At 43.8% G+C, this 26,838-nt stretch overlaps 1 protein-coding gene across 1 annotated transcript in view; it reads right to left on the bottom strand.

Annotated features, from left to right (window-relative positions):
* PHLPP1 (PH domain and leucine rich repeat protein phosphatase 1) overlaps nucleotides 1–26,838 on the bottom strand; it is a 183,907-nt gene that overhangs the window by 64,904 nt on the left and 92,165 nt on the right. The window contains exon 4 of the mRNA XM_060691135.2: nucleotides 1,503–1,669. Within this exon, the coding sequence (XP_060547118.2) occupies nucleotides 1,503–1,669 (167 nt within the window). The remainder of the gene's footprint in view (nucleotides 1–1,502; nucleotides 1,670–26,838) is intronic.

Raw genomic sequence — 26,838 nt, 5'->3', positions numbered from 1 at the left:
ATAACTTCAAAGGGTCATTAACCAACCGCTTGTAAGTTAAGGGCCACCTGTATTCCGTTTCCTGTTGTGTCCAATTAAGAATGGTAGCTGGCATATTTATAAAGAACCATCCTGGTCACTGAAACCTGGTTGTAACAATCTCACTCTACTCAAGTTGGAAACAAACTCAGAGACAATTTAAATGTCAAGGCACAAACCACTAACTGCTTTATTATGTTTGTTAACTAATATATCTTATTCCTACATTTTATGTGTGTTCTGCCACTAAAGAGTCCTATGGCTATAATGAATTATTCAGTAACAAAGTTGAAGTGCGGTCAACCAAAATCAGTACATGGAACTAAAAGGAAGTTTTTTCCTCCCTGGGACAGGAAGAAGCTTTAATCCTCCCTTCTAGTCTGAAGTGTACTTTCCTGGCAAATCCACTTGAAGTGAACAGAAAGATAATTAAATCCAACTAACGTTCTCTTCAAAAGGGACATGGTGGCTCAGTGGCTAAGATGCTGAGCTTATCAATTGAAAGGTCGGCAGTTCAGCAGTTCGAATCCCTAGTGCCGCATAACGGGGTGATCTCCTGTTACTTGTCCCAGCTTCTGCCAACCTAGCAGTTCGAAAGCATGTAAAAAATGCAAGTAGAAAAATAGGAACCACCTTTGGTGGGAAGATAACAGCATTCCGTGCGCCTTTGGAATTTAGTCATGCTGGTCACATGACCACGGAGATGTCTTCGGACAGCGCTGGCTCTTCGGCTTTGAAATGGAGATGAGCACCGCCCCCTAGAGTCAGGAACGACCAGCACATATGTGCGAGGGGAACCTTTACCTTTACCTAACGTTCTCTTCGATAGTAAAGTCTGTTCAAATTACATCACAAAAAATGCAAATAGTTTTAGAGGCAGCTATTTGAATACAGTAAAGAAGGAATAGGCACTATGGACTGTGTAAAGTAGAGGCATACTACTTTAGTATGTAAGATCCCAACTAGCATTCAGCCTTGCAAGCAACCATTTGAATAGCTAAAAGTCTTTAACAGAGACACCCCCCCCCCAAAAAAAAGTAAATATTTCACATGGAAAAAGAATTGATTCTCTATCTTTTGCAAGTAATCAACACCATACAAATAAAAGCATACGCAGACAAGCAGAGTGGCAAAATCTGTGGGCCACTTGTCATTTTGTTTTGCAAGTATAATTCGGTTAAACATGGTCAATGGATCATTGTGGTTTTCTCTTTAGCCTCTACCCATTTTTAACAATGTGTCCTTCCCACAAATTCACCCACTGTAAAATATTGTTGCAACAGTCAGTTCCCACGATACCATCAAGTTATGTAAAATGGGTTGGGCTCTTGGAAATCACTCTGGGCACACACAGGGTTCAGGTGAAACACAGGGACTTAATACAGCTAAAAACTTTTAAGGCATGGTTTAAGAGAATTTAAAGCACTTGCAATTCCCCCTCCCCTCCCCAAGGGAAAACGAAATAGATTAACAAGCTGTTTTACCTTTGTAGGTCGTCAAGTCCTCTGACCATTGATGAGCTAGGGTTCAGCCTGAGGAAATTTTGCTTCAAATTGAGATGAGTGAGGTCCTGGCTATAAAAAAGATTGGCAGGCATATCCTCCAGGCTGCAGCATGAGAGATCCACTGAGCTTATTCGCTGGGATGCAATCTAAAAACAAACAATATTTTTTTTAAAAAAGTTAAAAGTGCTTATTATAAGTAAGGATACTTTCCTGCTTATCAAATTAGTTCAGCTATAAAAGCTAAGTATGTCCAAGGCTATTTTCAGAAAACAATGAGGGAGGAGAGTGTCTCCTTAAATATTAATCTTTCAATAAAGTCTCATATTTATTTCACAGTTACTTTTAAGTTTCTATATACCTGTGTCCTTCTGAATGGCCTCCACATGTTTATCAGCTAGAGGTGTCTGCATGTGGGAAGCCAAAGGAAATTAAAATGATGGAAATAGTGTCATATTGTTGCACTGTAAGCTCCATCCCTTTTGCATATGTGTTGTAACATCACACATGTAAAAAGAGGGCAATTCTTTGTAGCCTGCGGATGTCTCTGTAGAAACATTTATTTTTCTGTAGTTGTCTCTATTCTGCTCAATATACTTCATTCACTCAAAGGTATCCTACTCCCTAGAACAGTGATGGCGAACCTTTTTGGCATTGCGTGCCAAAAATCTGAGCGGGCGAGCGCTATTGCGCTCCCACATGCTGGAACCCATAATGCAATGCACGCTCCCATTTACGCATGCGTGCACGACACCCCCCATGCTCCCTCTACACATGCACCCACACTGAGCATGTGTGCCCCCCCAATGCGCCCCCCCACACTTTTTCCAAGTGGGCTGGCATACCTCTTACCAGAGGACAACTAGGTACCGGCCTGTTCCTGGTGAGACAGCTGTTCCCCACCTGGCGCATGGCGCTGCCAAGATAGCGGGCCCGAGACTGCCCCCGAGGAAGCTCCAAACACGAGGCTTGCCTGGGCTCCTTCCCACTGGGAGCTGCAGGTCGAGCAGGTGGTGGACGGGGGACAGGCTGCACCTATCGCCACCTAAGTGGAAAGCCCAAAGATGCATATGCTGCCCTCAGCGCTTCCCCGCGGACAACGCCACACCTTGCCTGTTTCCCTAGCTCCTCTTCTCTAAATGAGCACTCGACAGCTGGGAAAAACAGGAGCCGCCACATTCGCTCTGCCCCACAATTCTGCTCAGCTCAAGTTCATGGAAATCATGTGGTGGCCCTTGAAACTTTAGGAGGAAATTGGCTCTGAGATTGGAAGGCAGCCTTTGGCGGAGCCAGCCCAATGGGAAACTGAAAAGAGAGAGGCTTTTCCCTTCTTCCGCCTCGCTCATGGGCTGTGGGGTTTGGGATGGCTCTAGAGCCGAAATTCTGATGAGCTTGGCTGATGATCGGGCAACACCAGAGCTTCCTGCTACACGTGTTCATTCTCTTGCCTGTCTTCTTTCTCTGTTTAAAAGAGCCGCACATATAGGGGGGAGAGATCTGACTAAAGAGCTATGCTTTAGCTGTGCTAAAGAGCTGCCTCCTGCCTTCCACGATCTCCAAAGTTCCTCCCCCATCGAATCCTACTTTTCTTCTGCTTTCCACGATCTCCAAAGTTCCTCCCCCATCGAATCCTACTTTTCTTCTGTCTTCCACAATCTCCAAAGTTCCTCCCCATCGAATCCTACTTTTCTTCTGCCTTCCACAATCTCCAAAGTTCCTCCCCCATCGAATCCTACTTTTCTTCTGCCTTCCACGATCTCCAAAATTCCTCCCCCTTCGAATCCTACTTTTCTTCTACCTTCCACGATCTCCAAAGTTCCTCCCCCTTCGAATCATAGCTTTCTCCTGCCTTCCACGATCTCCAAAATTCTTCCCCCATCAAATCCTACTTTTCTTCTGCCTTCCACGATCTCCAAAGTTCCTCCCCTATGGAATCCTACTTTTCTTCTGCCTTCCACAATCTCCAAAGTTCCTCCCCCATCGAATCCTACTTTTCTTCTGCCTTCCACGATCTCCAAAGTTCCTCCCCCTTCGAATCATAGCTTTCTCCTGCCTTCCACGATCTCCAAAGTTCTTCCCCCATCAAATCCTACTTTTCTTCTGCTTTCCATGATCTCCAAAGTTCCTCCCCCTTCGAATCATAGCTTTCTCCTACTTTCAACGATCTCCAAAGTTCCTCCCCCATCAAATTCTACTTTTCTTCTGCCTTCCACAATCTCCAATCTTCCTCCCCCATCGAATCCTACTTTTCTTCTGCCTTCCACGATCTCCAAAGTTCCTCCCCCTTCGAATCATAGCTTTCTCCTGCCTTCCACGATCTCCAAAGTTCTTCCCCCATCAAATCCTACTTTTCTTCTGCCTTCCACGATCTCCAAAGTTCCTCCCCCATCGAATCCTACTTTTCTTCTGCCTTCCACGATCTCCAAAGTTCCTCCCCCATCGAATCATAGCTTTCTTCTGCCTTCCACAATCTCCAAAGTTCTTCCCTCATTGAAACCTACTTTTCTTCTGCCTTCCACGATCTCCAACGTTCCTCCCCCATTGAGTGCCTCCTGCCTTCCAGTACTCCTCAGATCTTTGCATTTTCTCCCCCCATCGCGTGTTAGCTTTCTCCTGCTTTCCTGCAGAGGCATCTGCAGAGGGTAGAACCTGCAGAGATCGGGGAACGCTCTGCCTCCGTGCATGTGCGGCAGAGACCGGAAGACCAGCTGGCTGATGGGAGGTGCGCGCATGTGCGGTGGACCTGGGCTGGGGCGACGGCTGGCGTGCTGGCAGAAAGGGCTCTGTGTGCCACCTGTGGCACGCGTGCCATAGGTTCGCCATCACGGCGCTAGAACTTCACCTATTTTCTCTTGTTGTTTATGCTTGGAAATGTACTTCTGAATGCAACAAGCCTCCTTTATTTCCTTTAAGTTCCTCTTTCAAACTCATTTTGTTCAGGAACACTTTAGGGCAGGGGTGTCAAACTCAAGGCCCGGGGGACGGATCTGGCCCGTGGGGTATTTAGATCTGGCTCGCGGGCTGTCCTGGAAACAGCAAAGGACCTGCCTGTGGTGCTTCTGCCAGCAAAAACAGGCTCCCAGGCTCAGTTTTCAGCTGCCACGGCCTCCTGCAACCCTCTGCCAGTGAAAGCAGTCCTCCCAAACTCCTTTTTCACTGGCAGAGGGTTGCAGGAGGCCATGGCAGCCGAAAACTGAGCCTGGGAGTCTGTTTTTGCTGGCAGAGCACTCGGGCCACCACAGGTGCCCCCAACAGGACTGATGTTGAGCTGGTCATGCCCACCCTGGCCACGCCCACCCTGACCCCTTCAAGGTCAAACACAACCCTGATGTGGCCCTCAATGAAATTAAGTTTGACACCCCTGCTTTAGGGTATTACCCTAGTTCCTATACTATAGCTAAACAAAACACACATGAATGAAACAGTCATATACAGTAGTGGCCAAAATTGTGGAAACCTTTTGGGAAAAGTGTATTTTCTAAAACTAGCTAATAACACTACTTTTTTGGGGGGGGAGTAGTACCATAAAATTATATATCAATGGAAAGATAATTTAATCAAGAATATAATGCAATAACTTTTATGAAGGATTTGCTATTAGAATAGCATTTACAGTATAAAGAAGAAAAGTGAAACACAGAGAAAAAACGAGATATACAAAAATTATCACCATAGAAAAAACAAGATATGCAAAAATCATCACCATGTCAGTTAATACTTAGTTGGGTAACCTTTAGCATGAATTACGGCCTTACAATGTCTTCCCATGGAGTGAACCAAGTCTTTTAGTTCTGCAGCTGTTATAATGTGAAACCAAGATTGAATGATTGCTTCTATTAACTGGGTTTTATTGCTGGGTCGCTTCCGACTAACAAGTTTCTTTAGTCAGCTCCATAGATTTTCAATTGGGTTAAGGTCTGGGCTATTCCCAGGCCATTCCAGCAGTGGAATATGATTATCTTGAAACTCCCAAAAAAAGTGGTCTTATCAAACCTCAAAAATATACTTTTCCCAAAAGGTTTCCACAATTTTGGCCACTACTGTATACCGGCTTGGTTTATCTCTGCGTTCTTCTTCCCTCTCTCTTGTTTGTGTGTATTTTTTATTAGAAAAACCCATGAGTAAAGAACTTGGGGTTTTTGTAAAGGATTATGTATTTAGATCATTGTATATAAGCAAGTGATACCACAAGTTTTTTTCTCATCCAAAAGAGAGCAGCTTTATGGATGAAACTGCAAAGAAATACAAATTGTCCTTTGTTAAAGTTCCATATGCTATCTCTGTTCTGCGTAGTTTTTTTTTTCTTTGATCAAAGAAAAATAAGCAGAGAAAATATAGATGCATCCTCTGTAGCTAGAGGCTCACAAGCAGAATCCCATCCATTGAGTTTAAAGAGTTCTTCAACTACCATTGGATTTCTCTACGTAATGAGAAAAGTATAGGCCTGACATTGTTTCCAATACAGCTAGTCCTCGACTTACGACCGCAATTGAGCCCAAAATTTCCATTGCTAAGCAAGACATTTGTTAAGTGAGTTTTGCCACACTTTATGACCTTTTCTTGACAGAGTTGTTAAGTGAACCAATGCAGGTGTCCAGTTAGAAAACATGGTTGTTAAATGAATCTGGCTTCAGCATTCAGGTTGCTTGTCAGAAAGTCACAAACGATGATCACATGACCCCGGAGTATCGCAACCATCATAAATACATGCCAGTTGACAAGCATCTGAATTTTGATCGCATGATCATGGGGATGCTGCAACGTAAGTGTGAAAAACTATTGTAAATCACTTTTTTTCAATGTGTTGTAACTTCGAATGGCCACTAAATAAATGGTTTTAAGTTGAGAACTACCTGTACTATTTCTCTGAGTTGTCTTCTCTAACTACTAATACAATCTAAAGGGATGGGGTAAGATTTGATTTGATTTGATTGAGTAACTGATTTACATCATCATCATCATCATCATCATCATCATCATCATCATCATTATTATTATTATTATTATTAAATTTATATGCTGCCCATCTTGCTATCCAAAGTGACTCCAAAGACAAAGTGGGTTAGAGAGCAGTGAAAGAACAAAACAAACAAACCCTACAAAAGACAGCTTAGGTATGATTTCCCGAAGCACATGAAGAAGATGATTAACTATCATACTAGGAGTTTCATTAGTTTATTTCCAACTCAGCTAATGAGAGGGTAATAAAAGGTAAACTTAAAAAAAGAGAAGATTCAGCACCATTGCCTGGGGACTGGATGTTTCTCTACAGCAAATACTAGTAATAAGTGTAACAGACGCTTTCATGGGTGCACCAAGGGAACGTAATTAATCTGATTTATTATAGTCTCCAACTTTGTTACTTGGTTCAATCCTCTATCACTTAACTAAAAGCTGAATATAAATAACAATTTATTACAGAGGACACACACAATAATCATTGAAAGCTATCCAAATGGCTGGGGGGAATTTTGTAAATGCTCAAAACTGCTCAAAATGGTTGCTAGGAGTTCAAAATGATTTAGTGGCATATAATTAATCAACGGCAAGTATGTTCTAGCTGCAGCATTATAATGTTGGCTAAGTTGTGTTCACACTAGAACCAACAAAGGAGAAAAAACTGGAAAGGTAACCCAGTATGGCTTGGAGGACCAAAGGTGATGATACAATATTCATAATTTTTTGTCTGTCCATCCATCTGTCTGTCCGTACGTCCGTACATCCATCCCCCCTTGGGAAAAATAAATTTTTCAGCTGCATGTGAAAATGGCGGGGTGAGTGTGTGGATAACTTACAGAACTTGAGGTCTCTTGGGTATCTAAAATAAATGAATGGTTCTTTATAAGTTCACAGACTATCTAACATTAATTAACAAAATATTATGATTGCACTGTTTTTTATTATTATTATCCTTTACCCTCAGTATTTATCATTCCATCAAACAATGGGCTATATGTATATAGTTGTATGTGAGCACATGCACACACTCAGGAGAAATATGCTTAAAATTAAATAAAATCTTTCTTGAACCTGATAATGTAGTTTATATTAGATATAAACATCAGGCTGCAGTCCTTTTTTTTTCTCCAAAGGCAACAATCAAGGATATATGTCTTTAGCAACAATCTAAGAACAATCTTTAATACTATAAAATTAAGGAAGAATGTCTAACCTCAGGATAAGATGTGATGACTCACAATACCTTTTGAATTGGATTTAACTCTGTGTGTATTTAGCTTCATTTGTTGCTTACCGCACAAGTTCTGTACTGTACAATGTATTTTCTAGCTCAAATTTTACTAGTATTACCACTACTACTAAATTATTACTATTTAGTAATGCGCATGCATTACTAAATTAATCTTCTCATCGTTCCTATCACCCATCTCCTCCCATTTATGACTGTATGACTGTAACCTTGTTGCTGGTATCTTTAAGATTTATACTGACTGTTTCCCTATGACCGTGATGGCAAACCTATGGCACGTGTGCCACAGGTGGCACTCGGTGCCATATTGGTGGGCACGCAAGCTCAGCTCCTGCCACCTGATTTTCGGGCCTTCTGGGCCTACCAGAAGTAGGGAAACAGGCTGTTTCTGGCCTCCGGAGGGCCTCCATGGGGGTGGGGAAGGCCATTTTTGCCCTCCCCAGGCTCCTAGAAAGGCTCTGGAGCTGGGGAGAGCAAAAAATGGGCCCACTGTGCCATCATATGCCAAAAGCAGAGGGAGCACAGGGGGGGGGGTCATGCACGCATGCGCAGGGGGTGGGGTGTGTAGAATTGTGGGTGTGGGCATGCATGCGGGTGCCCCCCCATACTCCCCCTGCTTTTGGCACACAATGGCAAAAAGGTTAGCCATCACTGCCCTATGACTATCATTTAGCGTTGTACCTTATGATTCTTGACGAATGTATCTTTTCTTTTATGTACACCGAGAGCTTATGCACCAAGACAAATTCCTTGTGTGGCCAATCACACTTGGCCAGTAAAGAATTCAATCCGATCCTATCCTATCCTATCCTATCCTATCCTATCCTATCCTATCCTATCCTATCCTATCCTATCCTATCCTATCCTATCCCATTCCATTCTTAATAGCAATAATCAATGCACTGTAATTAATGTTACTAAATTGAAAAATATAACTTCAGTGCAAGATTTGTTTAAAGAATGCAGTTTTAAAAGCTTAATCCTTAGCATTGACCCGGGTGATAGAGCTAGATTATCAAATTAGATTAGCAAATCAAAGCTAAGCCACAAAGCCCCTCTCAAAACCCAATGGAAATAAAGGTTGTCCTTACTTAGCAACACTCATTCAGCAACTGCTCGAAGTCACAATGGTGCTGATTGAGGAGATTTATAATTGGACCTCAAAACTGCGGCCGTCACAGCGTGCCTGCAATCACATGATTATGATTCGGATGTTTAGCAACCACTGCACAATTACAATGGTCACAGTGAACCACAGTCATGTGATCATTAATTGTGACCTTTATTGCTGGCTACTGAGAAGTCAAGTCAATAGGGAAGCCATTAGCAGTCACATGATATCGCATCGCACTTAACTGAATTGCTGTTGTAAGTTGACACAGTCATGTGACTTTTACTTTACAATCGCACTGCATAGTGACAAAGTTCCTGCTCCCAATTACAGCTCACTGAGGCCCTGTGAATTTGGTTCAGAGGCCTCAATGTCTAAGATCTGCAGGCATTCTTACCTTCCAGGAAATTAAGGATGCCAAAAATTGCTCCATTAAGGGTCAGTTTTAACCAGACTTTAAAGTGAGAAAATGTTAAGGGAGGTTTGACAGACTCTAGCCATGATTTGAAGTCTAGAAGAATTTGATGACACATTGCAGAACCTAAAGGAAGCTCTTAATGAACTTGGGCTGTTACTGTGAAGGTTCTCAGAACTTTATAATAGGGCTGTAAATCTTGAAACTGTAGGCTCGTTATCTTGACTTGAAATAAATTTAGGGACACCAGGAGGCAATTATTGTTGCCACTGCTGATGGATCATAAAATTGCATTGGCAGTTTTATGGGTCCAAGCAGAAACATCTTTCATCTGTTTCTTCTCTGACAAAAATATTGGAAGGTAATACCCAGATATTTGAAATCTTTTTATTTGGTAAGTATTGCTGCTGATAAACTTCCAACTACTGTAGGTTACATTTTGCTTGTTGCTTGATGATCAGTACTAACCAGTGGTGGGTTCCTCCCGGTTCTGCCGAGCCGGTAACGGTGATGATATGACGTCACCAAAACAGTTCTCTTTGTTCGGGAGCTGCCCGCCACCGCATTATTTTTACCTTTTATTTGGGGCCGCCCCCAATCTATTTGCTGTCTCCCGAGTCCCAGCTGATCGGCTAGAAGGAAAAAAACTGTTTAAACTCTTGTCGCGGGGCTTCAAAGGACCGTCCTACAGCTGATCAGTGTTAAAAGGCAGTGTGGTAGTAGACCGGTGCCTCCAAGAACAAATGAGTAGACCGGTGCCTCCAAGAACAAATGTGTAGACCGGTGCCTCCAAGAACAAATGGGTAGACTGGTGCCTCCAAAAACAAATGAGTAGACCGGTGCCTCCAAAAACAAATGAGTAGACCGGTACAGCTCTGCAAGCAGTTAAAAGCCTGGTAGACCAGTACCTCTGCTAAATCCTAAAGAATTGTCACATGACCATCAAACCATGCCCACAAAATAAGCCACACCCACAGAACCGATAGTAAAAAAAATTTAGAACCCACCCCTGGTACTAACAGTTTTAGAGTAGCTGAAGGCCACTTCTTCCTTACTATAAAACATGAGAAGCACTTGAAAGCTCTATCTTAGGCCTGCCAGTGTTGTACAAACCACATCTGCAATACAGGTAGTCCTCAATTTACAACAGTTCATTTAATGACCCATTCAAAGTTACAATGGCACTGAAAACAGTGACTTATGATCATTTTTCACACTTATGACCGTTGCAGCATCCTCATGGTCATGTGATCAAAATTTCAGACCCTTGGCAACTGACTCATATTTATGACGGTTGCAATGTCTTGGGGTCATATGATCCCCTTTTGTGACATTCTGCTATCAATGGGGCAGCCACTTTCCCTTAACAACCATGTTATAAGCTTAACAACTGCAGTGATTCACTTAACAGCTCTGGCAAGAAAGGTTGTACAATGGGGGCAAAACTCACTTAACAAATGTGTCACTTAGCAGCAGAAATTAAAGTCGAGGACTACCTGTATTGGCTTACAAAGGAATGGAAATTCACAACATTGGAGGAAATTGTTTTCTAACTGAAGCTGATGAATCTAGAAACCTTGGACAAATATAAGTCCAATGGAGCACTGCATTCTGGTATACAGGTAGTCCTCGACTTACAACCACAAGTGAGCCCAAAATTTATGTTGTTAAGTGAGTTTTGCCCCATTTTACAACCTTTCTTGTCCCATTTGTTAAGTGAATCCCTGTAATTCATAAGTTAGTAACACGATTATTAAGTGAATCTGGCTTCCCCATTGACTTTGCTGGTCAGAAGGTCGCAAAAGGGGATCACATGATCTTGGGGCACAGAAACAGTCATAAGTATGAACCAATTGCCAAGGATCTGAATTTTGATCACATGATCGTGAGGCTGCTACAAAGGTCGTAAATGTGAAAAATTGTCATAAGTCACTTTTTTCAGCGCCATTGTAACTTTAAACAGTCACTAAATGAACTGTTGTAAGTTGAGGACTACCTGTATATTATACACAATTATTATTTTTTTCAAAATCCTATTTTGAGTAAGTTCAATGTTTACTTACCGTATTTTTCAGAGTATAAGATGCACCTTTTTCCCCTCCAAAAAGAGGGTGAAAATCTGGGTGCGTTTTATAATCCGAATGTAGCCCGCCCAGCTTCTCAAACAATGAAGCTTCAGAAAAAAAGCCTCCAAACAGAGCTTCGGAAAAGAAGCCCCCAAAGAGAGCTTCAGAGGCTTTTTCTGAAGCTCTGTTTCGGAGGCTTTCAGAGGCAGAAAAGAAAGTTTTTTCTAAAACTGAATTTCAGAAGTTTTGCTTTCAAAAAAAAGCAAAAAAAAAAAAAAAAAAAAGCAAGACACAGATCTCATAACCAAGGAACTTGTTGCTAAAATTCACCTCTGGGAACAGCTGATTGGGGGTATTCCGGGAGGCCAATCCACCTGCCAATCAGCTTTTTTCTTATTTTCCTCCCCAAAAACTAAGGTGCGTCTTACACTCTGAAAATACGATATGTGATTAACCCTAACCAAGTGAGTATGTCGTAGGAGAGTGAAAAGGAATCACCATTCTATTCATCAGTGTCCCTCAAAAGATTACAAATTTCCAGTTATTCAGTTCCATAACAAACAAAGCCACACCGTTAACTTGACATTTTTATCGCCGTGGCTTTCTGAAACCTCAAATGAGAATGCAATCAATCACAGCATTTAAACGGGACAGGAAAAAAAAAAGAGGAGCTGAAACACTAATTGCTTCTTAAGCCAACACCCAGAGAGAGCAAACAAGAATTCATTCCTTTACTTAATACTTAATAACTCAGAGCCAGTTAAAACTGTTTTTGGTTTGCTTATTTTGAAGCAGGGTCACAAAACACCAGCAATAATGGCCTTCAAGTCTCTAATCGAAAGGCATAATCTAGATAACGTTAGAAATTAGAGGCCAGAGATAGAAGTTGACGTTTCTACAACTTCTTCATGGTCTCAGCTTCATGGTCTCAATAGCCTTGTATGCCTTCCTGTATTTTGGAGAACAATAAAAAATAAAATAAAATAAATAAAAACATGGGTGTCTGTGGGATTCAGGATGGCTCAGTTTCTTTCCCCATTATCTCGTACATTTATAGAAAGATGCCCTAATTCTTTAAAAATCAGTTTTCCTTTGATGTCTGAAGCAGCTGTGTTATGAACCACTTTTCAGAGCAGAATATTTTAGTTTGCCCTTAACTAGGTATGGAATTTGAAGCCTTCCAAATATTGTTGAATTGCAAATCCCATCATTTCTCTCCAGGGGCTCTGTTCCTAGGGTTTGTAGGAATTCACTCCATCACTAATCCACTGTTTTTTAGTTTAAATGTCACCAGTTTAAGAATCAAAAGTAAAATCCCACATGAGCAGACACATACATAGTCTATCCTCAGACAGCTAAACTAAATTTGAACTTGGCGATAGGATTCTCAGTTTATAGAGACATAAATCTGATAGACATCCAGGATCTCAGCTCAGCTTAATTGCGACTTATACTGTGACACCTTTCAAGTGATGTTTAAGGTGGCAAAAAAAGATCGCTGACAGGAAAACAATGTGTAACTTAGGTTCAAGTGAAGCATGAAAGCAAAACCGGTACTTCAAATTTTATAATGGCATTGCCTCTAATGCATAAAGAAATCCCGTATCACACACACACAAAAATCTCTTTGAACGCTTTGTGTGTATTGCATGATTACTGCCCCAATTAGAACAGCAAAGAAGTGCGATTCGAAAACAACAAAGTTTTTTTAAAAATGCCAGAAAACAAAAGCAGTCTTTTAAACCAGATGAATATTCTAACCAATGCGCCTTTTCATTTGTACCATTCTGAGATGATGAAGACAAATCGGAGCTACCATTTTGAGGTGGGGGGTGGGGTCCTATCTCTGGAGAGCCATATCCTTGCTGTGGACCTTTTTTTAATCTACTACCTTCTTGTAGAAGGACGATTCAGTTGAGATAAGAATTAATCTATCAGTGTTTTATAAAGCAGGACACGGAGGACTATATAGGATCCCTGCAAATGTCTTGGGGGAAGGGGTACATTATTTTATGTAGTAGTTAACAGTAGTAGTACCAGCAGCATCAAGGCCAGCAAAGGTAGCTACTAGGGGACTGAACCATAATTCACCAAAAGAGAGACTTATTCAGAATCTTTCAAGTTTATTGTAGAACTTGGTATCCCTTGACTGAGGAAACTTTGTGGTCAAGGTGGAGTCCTTGAAAAGACACTAGGTATCACAGCTTCAACCAAGAAATGGTAGCAGAGTTTGTTCAAGACCACTTCCAGCTCCCCAAGAAGACCTAAGAGAAATGTGCTTAACTACTGACACTAGAAGTGCTAGTAACACAGCAGACAAGCTGTGCTTCCGGAACAAGAAATTCAACCTGCTATATATAACAGCCCCTTGTTGTTAAATTTTAGGTCCCTTTCACCTGTCCTAAAAAGGCAATGGACTTCTTGTTGCTTGTTTCTTGACCATGAGTGCGGAAGGCACCTGGGCTGTCTTTTGATAAAAGGTTGTATCTTATCTATGGCTCTTAGTAGTCAGGCTTGGCAGCTTCAGTCTCTCACCAGGAGGCTGAGACTCTGAATTCCTCTGTCTGCTCAGGGAGATCTTGATAATTTGTCTAATGTTCAGTGTGCGCCACCCTTCTCTAATTTGGGGTTGGAGCACTGCAAAGGCTCTCCTAGCCACAGTTGCCTTATGAATCTTTTAAAACACACACACTCATTTGTTTAATCTGCTCTCCATTCGTAGAACTGATATATACATAAATCCCATATAGATAGATAGATCTGGTATAGATAGATCAGAGATAGGTAGCCAGATGGTATTCTAAATGTTAATTATTTCATGGAGGGCTTCCCAATTTTAAAGTCTACAACATCTGTGCCAGAATTGGAAGGGAAAAGTAACAGCTGCAGTATAGTAGTAACCAAGACCTGCGAAGCTGATGGCAGAACACACCTCTCTCATCATTTCACACTTTTTTCTTCAGAGAACAAATAAGCAACTGCATGGAAAGCAAGGCAAATTATATTATCAGCATTATTTTTCAATAAAAAGAAGTTAGGAAAAGAAATAATACAATGCGACATCTAAAATACAGCTGAGTGAGATTAATTCAGACTCGCTCATTTGCTAGTATGAACTCTTGAGTGCAGTTTTCCAATATTTACACTTTTTAAAACCACTATAGCCATGATGGTGAACCTATGGCACGCGTCCCCGAGGTGGCACACAAAGCCATCTTTCCGGCACGCGAGCTGTCACCCAACTCACCTGCAGCTGCGCATGCGTATGGTGTTCGGGCCTCTGGTGTGCATGCGCACAATTCAGGGGACACAGATGGTCTTCGGAGCTCTCCTGCGCATACGTGTGTGTTTGCGCATGCACGCAAGAGAACTTGCGTGCAGTGCACGCATGTATAGACAGCGATTACGTGCACAGCACACAGGGGGAACCACGTGAAACCTGTGCACATGTGCAGACTGCAACTGTGTGCGCAGCGCATGGAGAGCTGTGTGAAAGCCATGCACATATGGTGTGGTTGCATGCGCTGCGCACAGGGGGCGCACGCAAAAGCCGTGCACATGCACAGATGGATCGTTGGTCTTACCTGATACGTTCCTTCTCGTTGAGTGGAGACAGCAGCCAGCGTGGGTAGTGCCCATCCAATCAGCTTGAAGGACTGAGCCTGCCAATTATTCTTAGTCCCGCCTCTGTTGCCGGGCAGGCCAGCTTTGGCGAAGACTGGAAGACAGACTCGGTGTGTGGGACAAAGAAGAAACCAAGATAGAAAGACAGAAACATGCCGAGTCCAGCTCAAAGGAACAAAAGGGGAAGGGTCTGGCTGCTGTCTCCACTCAACGAGAAGGAACGTATCAGGTAAGACCAACGATCCTTCTCCATTGAGAGTGGAGACAGCAGCCAGCGTGGGACGTACCCAAGTTCACTGTCCCGATGTCAGGGGGGGATCACGCTGGACCGCATTGTCCTCCCCGGCAACAACCCGTTGTAGAACCCGGCGACCAAAAGAGGCTTCGGCCGACGCAAACTGGTCGAGTTTGTAGTGCCGGATGAAAGGGCTAGGAGAAGTCCACGTGGCTGCCCTACAAATTTCTAGCAAGGGAGCCTGTGTTGCCCAAGCTGCCGTCGTAGCTGCGCTTCGGGTGGAATGAGCTGTCAAACCTGAAGGACGCGGAAGGGATCTAATGTCATAGGCTGTGGCAATCGTCTGGCGAATCCAACGACCGATAGTTGAAGACGAGACCTTACTGCCTTGAGATGTAGGTAAGAAGGAGACAAAAAGTGACTCCGAACGACGGAAAGGGGCTGTCCTCTTTAGATAAATTCGCAGAGCCCGCCGGACATCAAGGGAGTGCCAACGACGTTCCCGAGGGTGAGAAGGCCGGGGGCAGAAATTTGGCAAGACCAGCTCCTGTGCACGATGAAAGACGGAGTTCACCTTCGGCACGAATGTCGGGTCCAAACGGAGTACCACTCGATCTGCGTGGAAAACACAAAGGTCCGAACGAGTGGACAAAGCGGCGAGCTCGGATATACGGCGAGCCGAAGTGATGGCCACTAGGAAAGCAACCTTGCAGGTGAGAAGTCTGAGACTGGTAGTCCAAAGTGGTTCGTACGGAGGACTCGTAAGAGACTGTAAGACCAGAGGGAGATCCCAGGTCGGGTAGCGATGCAGAACAGGAGGGCATAAGTTCTTTGCTCCCCGGAGAAAACGCCGGATCAAAGGGTGGTGAGCCAGAGACGGCAAGGAGCCGCAGGTAAGTACTGAAGATAAAGCCGCAATGTGTCGGCGGAGAGTGTTGGGGGAGAGACCCTGGGAGAGACCCTTCTGCAAAAACATCAGAATATGTATAATAGACGGTTGTAAAGGCGAGACACCGACCTGACTACACCAGCTGTAGAAACTCCGCCAGGTGGCAGAGTAAATGCGTTCCGTAGAAGGCCGTCGGGAGGAAAGCAAGGTATGCACAACGTCTGCCGGAACTTGAACTTCCCTCAAAGTGCACCGCTCAACCTTCAAGCGGTTAGATTGAGCCAGGCCGGGTCTGGGTGCTTCAGGGCGCCTTGCGAGAGAATATTGTCCGAGAGAGGAATGCGCCACGATGGGGTCACCGATAGGGACACGAGGTCCGCAAACCAGGGTCTCCGAGGCCAATGAGGAGCCACAAGGATCACTTCCGCTCGCTCGGATAGAATCTTGCGTATGACCCTGGGAAGGAGAGCCGTCGGGGGAAATGCGTACAGAAGGCCCGACGGCCATGGAGTTCGAAGAGCGTCGACACCGGCTGCTCGAGGATGAGGGTATCGCGAGAAGAACAGCGGAAGTTGGGAGTTCTCGTGAGTCGCGAACAGGTCGATCACAGGATGGCCGAAGCGGAGAGACAGCTCCTGGAAGAGGAGCGGAAGGAGACGCCATTCCGCATTGTCTATCTGACGGCGACTCAACCAGTCCGCTTGAACATTCTGCACCCCGGAGATGTGTTCCGCCCGAAGGGAACACAGGTGACGCTCTGACCAGATACCCAACGCGACTGCCAGGGTCAGAAGAGACTTCGATCTGGTGCCCCCCAGTTTGTTCAAATGAGCCTTTGCGGCGACATTGTCCGTAAGGACGAGGACGTGAGCTCCGGAGACCAGACTGCGGAACGACTTTAGAGCCAAGAAGACAGCCTTCAGTTCCAGCCAATTGATGGGATGTCGAGCTTCCGAGGGGTTCCAAGTCCCTTGAGCCAGTTGACCCTGGCAATGGGCTCCCCAGCCCAGGAGACTGGCATCTGTCGTCACCACCACCCTCGCGGGCTCGAGGAAGAAGCAACCTGCCGAGAGAGCGGGGGAGCGCCACCACCGAAGGGATCTTCGTACCGCAGGAGGGAGAGGGATCGGCTTCGATGAAGTGCCTCTGCCGGCCTTCTGCAAGGGTAAGAGAAACCATTGGAGTTCCCTGGCGTGCAGTTGAGCCCAGGGAACAATAGCTATCGCAGATATCATCTTACCTAAGAGTTGAGACAAAACATAGGGAGAAACCACCCGACTCCCCTCAACCCGGGAAACCAACTGCCTCAGACTAGCTTGTCTGTCGGGAGAAAGAAAAACTTTGCCCTGAACAGAGTCAATCAGGGCACCCAAATGCACTAATCTAGTGGAGGGAGAGAGATGGCTCTTTTCCAAATTAACAGAAAATCCGTGAGCCGCCAGTGTCTCAACCGTCAGACGAATATCTAAAACAGCTTGCTGTACAGAAGGGGACAACAAAAGAATATCATCTAAGTAACACAGGAGACGAACTGAACGGATACGGAGTTGGGCCGCCAAGGAAGCCAACACCTTCGTAAAGGTGCGGGGGGCCGAAGAAAGGCCAAATGGGAGAGCCCTATATTGGTAGTGAGCCCCGTCATAACAAAACCTTAAGAACCGTCTATGGGAAGGGAGGATAGGGATATGAAGGTAGGCCTCGGTTAGGTCAATGGAGGAGAGGAGATCGCCCCTCCGAACACCGTCCAGAATTGATTTTAATGATTGCATTTTAAATTTTCGGTACACAACGTATCTGTTTAAACGTTTGAGGTCCAGAATGGGACGCCACCCCCCCGATGACTTAGGGACTAGAAACACCCTTGAATAGAATCCCAAACCCTCTTGACCGGGAGGCACAGGTTGGATAGCCCTGATGGTCAGGAGATGCTGAACCGATGAGTCCATAAGGGACTTCTTGACTGGATTACGAGAAATCGGACAGCGGACAAAGGTGTGAGGGGGGGGGCAACAAATTCAATGGCCAAGCCGGATCTTAAGGTGGCGTGGACCCACTTGTCCGAGGTGGATTCTTCCCAGATAGCAGCAAAGAGACCCAACCTACCGCCAATGGGAGGATCCAAAGGGCAATCAGCGACGGCGACGGGCGAAACGACCTCCTCCCCCTCGAAAGGGCCGCTTAAAGTTAAAGGGGCGTCCTCTGAATGATCTATCGGAGGAACCCCTCTGCCTGCTGAAAGACCCATCTCTCCTAAAAGTGGGAAAGGAAGAAGAAGAGGAGGACCCGCCATCCGCACCTCTTGAGTAAGAACGAGAAGGGTAGGGTGAGAAACGGGGCGCTCCTCTCCGGAAAACAGCAGCTAAAACCTTCTTTTTGTCCCTGGTTTCTGTGAGGAAAGGATCTAAGGCATCCCCGAAGAGCTTCGTGCCTTTAAAGGGGACCGAGGCCAAACGCCACTTATGTCTGGCATCAGCCTGCCAGTGACGGAGATACAACAAACACCTAGCCGTGACTGTCGAAGCTAGAGCTTTCGCTGAAAACCTGGCAGCGTTCAGAGTAGAATCGGCTGAAAATTGGACGGCAGCTACGATTTTATTCAGGTCTTGTCTGATACGAGCATCTCCGGGGGCAAGCTTATCTTGTAACTGACGCAGCCAAAGCAACGTTGTTCGATTAAAGAAGGATGCTGTAGTGGTAGCTTTAATCGCCCAGGAGGAGCTTTGAAAGGCCTTTTGAAGAACCTGATCAGATCTGCGTTCATCAGGACGGAGACCTTCGTCCGGCTCACCCGGAACATTGGAGTTAGGAAGAAGAGCAGCAACCGGGGCATCCACTGAAGGAATTTGAAGAAGAGCCTCCAGATCCGAGGAAACTTGAAAATTTCTCTTGTCATTAGCCGAAGGTAGGGGAGCAGAAGCCGGAGATTCCCACTGTCGTTTTACGACGTCCAGAAAGAGAGGAGGGTAGGAACGGATGTTATAGGCCTAGCTGGTTCCGCGAACATCGGGTCCAGAGATCCAGAGGAAGACGAGGGAGGTACCGGATCCGCATTCGGAGAGGATAAACGGGCCGTATTGACGGCCTTGAAGAGCAACGATTTGAACAAGGCTTGAGGAAAAAGACCTGTGAAAGCCGGCTGATCCGGGGGAAGGTTCTCATCCTCCGACAGGTCAGAATCAGGATCTCCTTCGTCGATGAAGGCTGAAGGATGGCTGTAATGGGAAGAAGTAGGAGAAACGGAGCGAACAGACCGTGAACATCCTTCCTCACTGCGGCCAGCCGAAAAGGGGGAAGTCTCTCTCACCGAACCATGTCGACTGGATAGGCCCGAACGGGCGGCCAAGGACCGTTGAACCGCCGCCTCGATCATTTGTTGCAGCTGATCTGGAAAAAGGGAAGGATCCAAGGATCGGGCAGGAACAGGGTCAGATGAAGGAGCCTCCTGTACTATTGCTGGATCAGGAACCGGTTGTTGAGAAACTGAGTCAGGGCCCCACAAATTTTCCTCGGAAATAGTCACTGGACAATCTTGCAGGGAAAGCTGGTCAGGAGAAGGCGAATGAACGGCGACTGGAGGTTGATTAGAAGAGGCAGGAGGTTGAAGAGTGGATGGAGACAACTGGGCACATGCCTTGTCACATAACCTGGTCAAAACTTTGTCTCTACGTTTTTCCACTTTAGAAGAAGAGGATGACACGTCACGAGTGGACGACTTGTGATGAGAACGTGAGGATTGAGAAGTTCTAGAATGAGATCTGGAATCTTCCATGGCAGAATGCTGGGTAACAGACGTGGAGTCTGATTGGCCAACTTTACCTGCACTGGCCTTACGGCCGTGCTTAGACTTAGAAAGGGCCTTAGGCATGGTAGCCAAAAAGGATAGGAAATGTAACCCCTCACACACCAGACTGTGTCTCACTTATCAACTCTGAATAGATAAGAGGGAGCGAGAGGAACTCCACACGAGGAAGCCTCGAATAAGCTGTAACTAATTATTATAAACCAAGGCCAGAGAAATCAAATGGGAGCGTAGCAACTCCACGGCCTGGAAGTGTGTGGGAGGGGAGAGGGGCCTGTAGAAACGTCTCAGGAGGAAGAAATCAATCAATCCAGCCAATAGACCAATCAAAGCCACAGTCTTGTGACCGTTATAAAACAAAAACACAAGCGGGGGCGCGAAGCTCCACTAATCTGTTATGGCAGACAGCGCCCCAAACCACAATGGCTGCAATAAAGAAGGGGGCGTAAAGCCCCACTGGGCAGAATTGAAGGCCTCCGAACCAGGGTCTCTGTAGAACAAAAAAGGGGGGGGGAGGGGGGCGCGAAGCCCCTCAGCTGCAGAGCGCAGCCAGCAATCCGATTAAATTGCGCAGAGTGGCCACGAGGTAAATTCAATTAGCCGCAGATGCCAGCCGCAGTAGCGCAGAGGTGGGGGCGCGAGGCTCCTCAGCAGAATAAACAGGCCCGCCACTCTTAAATATCTAAATCAATTCGGCCGCAAAAGGAGCGTTTCGGCAGGAAATGAGGCTAGCAGGCCGCAAAACTGGTGCTCTCCCCCCCAACGGTTTGAAATTAGTAATTCAAAATGGCGGGCGCCACTGATTGAAAGCCCGCCGAAACTGCCGATCACGAAAGGGAAGCGAGGAACGGAATTGAACAAGGGGAAGGAGGAGATCCTAATAGGGAGACTGTCCCTCGAAGATCAGATTAACGGACAACAGAATCTTCCTTGAGAGGACGGAGGGAGAAGAATCCCACGCCCCTGGCAAGGCCAGGGGAGGCCGATGTTAACGAGGCCTGTTATCGTACTCACAAAACCTTCCAACTCGATGTCAGCACAGTCCAGGTCAGCCGAAAAATGCAGAAAAAGCCCAATCGAATCACCAAAGAATAGCCAAACAGTCCAAGTCAAGAAAAACCGAAGGAAATCCAACACGAAAGAGGTAAAAGGAAAATTTTTAGCAGAGAGCAGTCCCACACACCAGCCAGCGCTGAAGGACTGAGCCAAAAGCTGGCCTGCCCGGCAACAGAGGCGGGACTAAGAATAATTGGCAGGCTCAGTCCTTCAAGCTGATTGGATGGGCACTACCCACGCTGGCTGCTGTCTCCACTCTCAATGGAGAAGGTACAGTTGCATATGCAGCGCATGGGGAGGAGCTGCACATTAGCTGCTTCATTAGCTGTTTGGCACTCGGTGAGTAAAAGGTTCACCACCACTGCACTATAGTATCCCCCAAAAAACAAAGTTTTAACCACATCCTCATTTGGACATTTCTAGAGAGCAAGTATGGATAACAGTAGGGATAAAAAAACAAAACACAAATATTAGCAGAGAAATTAGGTCTAGCTCTGGTCAGAAATCTCACATGATAATTCTGAGCTGGTCCATTATGGAACATTTATTTTAAAAAAGATATTTTTTCTGCAGGTAATCCAGGGCATAGGAAGAATCATAAGGGCCAGACAATCCTCTAGTTGGGTATACAACTTTGCCCTTAAAACCATGCACAAAAAAGAAACTCTTGAGGCATTTGGTAGCATATGAAAAGGAGTTTTTTTTAAATAATAGCTCTCAAAGAAGAGTCCCAGTATTGAAAGCTTGACATAAAAGTATTCTACAATGCCTGCTATTCTGTACTTCTTCCCCTTGTATTCTCAATGGGAAGCCTGCAACAGGCTATGCATGTAAATATGCGGTACATGTATGGGGAACAGCCATCTAATCTCAGCCTTTTCAAGTAAGTGAATAACTGTTCAAGTGGCAATACTTGGAATTCTGCATAATTTATGCTGTCTTGTATTGTAACAGGGGACAATCAAGTTGCCGAGTACTGTATCTTAATATGCCTTTGTGGAGCTCGGGTACAATGGTATGAGCTTTATTCTATGTATACTAATATTTTCAGAGAAGAATAAGGAAAGTATTACATAATTACTCCCTTCTTCTAATTAGTCTGAGACATTTCCTTTCTAAATTTAATTAACCTGTTTACTATGATGTCCAAATTCTATACTCTATTGAACACTAACTAATCACATTAACTATGGCAGCTTCAGCAAGTAAGCTTCACAATCCATCACATGAGGTTATACATGGCTTGATTTAAAAAATAATCAATATTAAGTATAGTCTGTTGGGCTTTGAGGCATGAATAAGAAGTAGCTAACCAAAACCACAGTGAATGTTTTCATATTCTTTCTCATAACGCTCCCCAAGAACAAAGGATTAGTTTTCACACAATTCCAATCTTTCCAATAGTCTATTTATTTATTTAGGAAATTTATATGGCCGCCTACTCCCTCCCAGTGACTCTAGGTGGCTTACAAGCAACAAGAACACAATATACTTAACTCAGGGGTGGGTTCTAATTTTTTTTACTACCGGTTCTGTGGGCGTGGCTTATTTTGTGGGTGTGGCTTATTTTGTGGGTGTGGCTTGTGGGGGTTAATGTGACTGGGTGGGCGTGGCCAACTCTATTTTTTTTTTAACTTTTAAAAGCATTTTTTCTACAACCTTAAGAGGTTGCAGAAAAAAATGCTTTTAGAAGCCTCTGACGATCAGGCAAGTCACTTCCCGTCTTGACTATTGCAACACGCTCTACATGGGGCTGCCCTTGAAGAGCATCCTGAAGCTCCAGTTGCTGCAAAACGCAGTGGCCCACACAGTTTTGTGCAGGTATGTTACCTCTCCTGCGAGAGCTGCATTGGCTGCCAATTTGCTTCCGGGTGCAATTTAAGGTGCTGGTTGTCACCTTTAAAGCCCTTCATAGCTTGGGACCAGATTATCTCAGGGACCATCTCCTGCTGGTCACATCTACCCGACCTATTAGAGTGGGAGACAGGGAATGCTGTGGTCCCATCCCCGAGGGAGATATACCTGGTGGGACCCAGAAGAAGGGCCTTTTCTGTGGTGGTTCCCTCTCTCTGGAACATCATTCCCCCAGAGATTAGAACGGCCCCCACCCTAATTCTCTTCCGGAAGGCAATGAAGACCTGGTTCTGCCAGTGGGCCTGGGGAACCCAGAGCGGGATGGAGCCCATTAAATGGCTCATGTGATCGGCTGTCGCTGGGGCGGGAGGGGCGGGTCAGGGATGATTTTATTACATTAATTTATTTGATTTTTTATGAGTTTTAGTTTTTTAAATGTGGTTTTTTATATTCTGTAAGATGCCTTGCGTCGCCATGGGTGAATAAGCGGCAATATAAATCTAATAAATAAATAAATAAATACAAAAAAGAATAAAAAAACCAATAACCTCTCACTCATCCCTGGTGACAACACACAGTCAAACAAGCCATTTGATGGGTTCCATCCCACTCTGGGTTCCCCGGGCCTGCTGGCAAAACCAAATCTTCAGGGCCTTATGAAAGAGTGTCAAAGTGGGGGCTGGTCTAATTTCTGAAGAGATAATGTTCCAAAGGGAGAACGTCACCACAGAGAAGGCCCTTTTTCTGGGTCCCACCAGATGTACCTCTTTAGGGGGTGGGACTTGCTGTATTCCTTGCCTCTTCTCTCTGGTGTGTTGGGTGGATATGACCGGCAAGACATGGCCCCTCAGATAACCCGGCCCCAAGCCATGAAGCCTTTAAAAGTGGCAACCAGCACCTTGAAGTGCACCCAGAATCAATTGGCAACCAATGAAGCTCCTGCAGGAGAGGAAACACAAAACCGGGATGGCCGCTGCATTTTGAACCAACTGGAGCTTTGGGATGCTTTTTCCAATCTTTTGTGGTAAGTTGCCTACAACTCCCATTATTCCCTGTTAGTACTGTGAGACTGGAAAACATGAAGTTTAACACATCAAAAAGGTAACATGTTGTAGAAATCTGATTTAGCATGATATATGATCTGGTACAATGACTCCCAGACTGGGCTTCTGGGCTTTATAGATATATGAAACTTTCCCCTAGGCCAAATTCAACGTTTAACATTTTAGAATATTACGCCCTACAGATTTCTGATGCTAGCAGAATTGGGGAAAAAATGCACATATTAATTGCAAAATTGTCACTTTAAGACACATATATGAAAGCTAACGAAACACAGCATTATAAATTGACAGGGATATATGTTTTATCCTGCAATGTCAAAATTCTCAATATCAGTAACCAACAAGTTTTTCACAAGCAAGCATTGTAATGAAATTATCTTTTAAAAAATCCTAAAACACTTTTGCCTCAATAGCCAGGGATTTATTCCCTTGGGAACAAAAAAAATTAGTTTCCCCCACCTGTTCTTGCTTATGTAATGAAAATAAGTGACTAAATTTAAGTGACCCAAAGATATTGATATTTAGCACTATCAATTTATGTCTTGATAAGCAGTTGATTTGCTAGCAGAATCAAACTAATTAAAATGTCTACTTAGAAAGAATCAAAGTTCAATTAGATTAAATAGGTTTGTTTTTCTCTCAACGTAAAGCTTGATTACTGGTAATATTTACGTTAGTCTAGTAAACAGCAGGATTTTTTTTTACCAAATTGTAACAGTTTAAATTCTCTTAAATTTAGAAGACCATAATTCCAATTAGAATTATTTCAAGGGAACTGATTTATTTTCCTTTCCTGTTCTGTTTTATTAGAATTCATCTAGTAGAACTACCGGTAGATGAATTATTCATCCAGCATAATTATATTTACATCATACCCATGCCCAACTGTGAACCATTTTATCATTCGGTGGACTGTGCTCAAATTATATCTTAATATTTTCAACCATGAAGGTGAATTCTTTTTTTTCCTGTTAAAGAAGAATCATCCATACGTTCAATGCATTTGCAGAAATGAAAGTTCAGTGTCATGTTAACTTTGCTAATTTGCAAGGTAGCACAAGCAACATAAAGCAAAGGCAAAGGCACGAACCCACTTTTTTTCATTTACCATTATGGATATAATGTGGCTTATTCAACAAGCCATGTGAAAATATTCTGCTTTAGCACTGAGTGTGAATACAGCATGAAGAAAGTGATTTACTCCTGATGTTAAGGGTTTAAATTTGTTAAGAATACTGATTGGCTGACTGTGTTAAACAAAGATAAGGAGGGGGAAAAAAGCTAAAATAACATTTTAGAGAAGATAATGTGATTATAGAAGTACAGAGTGCTGAAAGAGACTCAAAGTGCTAGGTACATGAAGGGGAAATTCTCTCTTTTCTTTATTTACTCCCCTCTTATAGATTACAAATTTGAAATAAAGAAAAATATATTATTAAAGGGAGTGAAAGTTATACAAGGAAGGAGGGAATTTTTGAATCACTCTGGAAAGTATATTTGCATATGACAGAAAAAATTAACAGAACAAAATAGTATTCTATCAGCCAGCAACAATATTACATGTCTATAAAATGGAGATATATTGAAGTTCCCATAATGGAAGATCAAATAAAAAAGGAACTTTGTGGAATGCTGCTGGACCCTTTTGGCTGAAAATGGAAAGAGTTAAACTGTTTATTTTTAGGCTGGACAACTGAAAATGTGTTGAATGAGAGGACGAAGGGATTATATTTACGAAAGAGGAGGGATAATAACTTTGATTCTAACCGCTGAAATGAAGGTCTCTTCCTTATTTTTTTCCCCTTTTAATGGTTTTGTTCCCTGCAATTTTTTCCTTTCCTTTCCTTCTTTTATATATTTATTTTTCTTTTATTCAAGTAAAAATTCTCAATAAAGTTTTTTTTAAAAAAAGTTCCTTTGAGAGAATATGGCTAAAAAGAAATATCTGAGATTTTGTCATCTCTGACTTTTTTCAAATAACATTAGATTATTTCACAAATCTCCATTTAAGAAGAGAAATCAAGGGGCAAAGTTATGGACTATCAGGGAGCTTTCCCGTTGTCTTCCATACTTTGTTAGTGACATGTATACACCACTAAAATATCTCAATTTAAAGATACAATAAGTGATAACTTTTAGGCATATATCTAATGCTAGATCATACTGGACAGAGAAAGAAGAGAAATTCCTGGTGAGAATTCCTAGTTCTTAGTGTACCATTAAAGTATACAAAGGCCCTCTGCTAAACAGGATGAGTAATATAGGAGATATTACAAGGGCCCTTCATCAGCAGTTACCTGGATTATCAGGCCTTTCAGAGCTGTTTAACAGATCAACCTTCTAAGAGATGGACACAGCTTTAGATAATATCCTGGTTATGTGCTGACAATGGGAGCTCAGTCTCATTTCACCATGAACTCATGGGTAATTTTCAAGAACTCTGAAGTTCTTAGAAAAGATTCCATTCAAAACACTTCAAAAGCTAGTTCAGAAATTTTTAGAACGATCAATGCTTAACAGCAGACCAATCTTTTCTCAAAGGGTTTCAAATCAAAAACAAGAATTTTATTATGGGCTGAAGTGATATACCATATCAGTGGTGGGTTGCCCCTGGTTCGCACCGGTTCTATAGAACCGGTAGTAAAACCGACGGGAGGCCCCACCCATCGAGCCCGACGTCATCAAAATGCTTCTGCGCATGTGCAGAAGAGCATGCACGCACACGTGCGAGCAAAGCAATCGCACGTGCGCGGGCCCGCTGTAAACCGGTAGTAAAGGTAAGTAGAATCCACCCCTGTACCATATCACCTTTTTCTTAAATAAACATGCCTTTTTAGTTACAATTTAAACATCTGCTGCATTTCTTACAAACATTTGCATTTCTATAATACCAAGAAATATGTTGCTGTTTTTTTTTTTCTTTTTTAAACAAGGCTTTAAAGTTTGCCTATTTCTACATTGGCTTACACTAGCAGGTTTATATATCTCAGCATTCAA

This window comes from Pantherophis guttatus, chromosome 3 (assembly GCF_059756535.1).
Source record: "Pantherophis guttatus breed Tessera chromosome 3, ASM5975653v1, whole genome shotgun sequence".
NCBI classification, from domain to species: Eukaryota; Metazoa; Chordata; class Lepidosauria; order Squamata; family Colubridae; genus Pantherophis; species Pantherophis guttatus.
The sequence above is the reverse complement of the archived record's forward strand: the minus strand, read 5'-3'. Positions and strand labels throughout refer to the sequence as shown.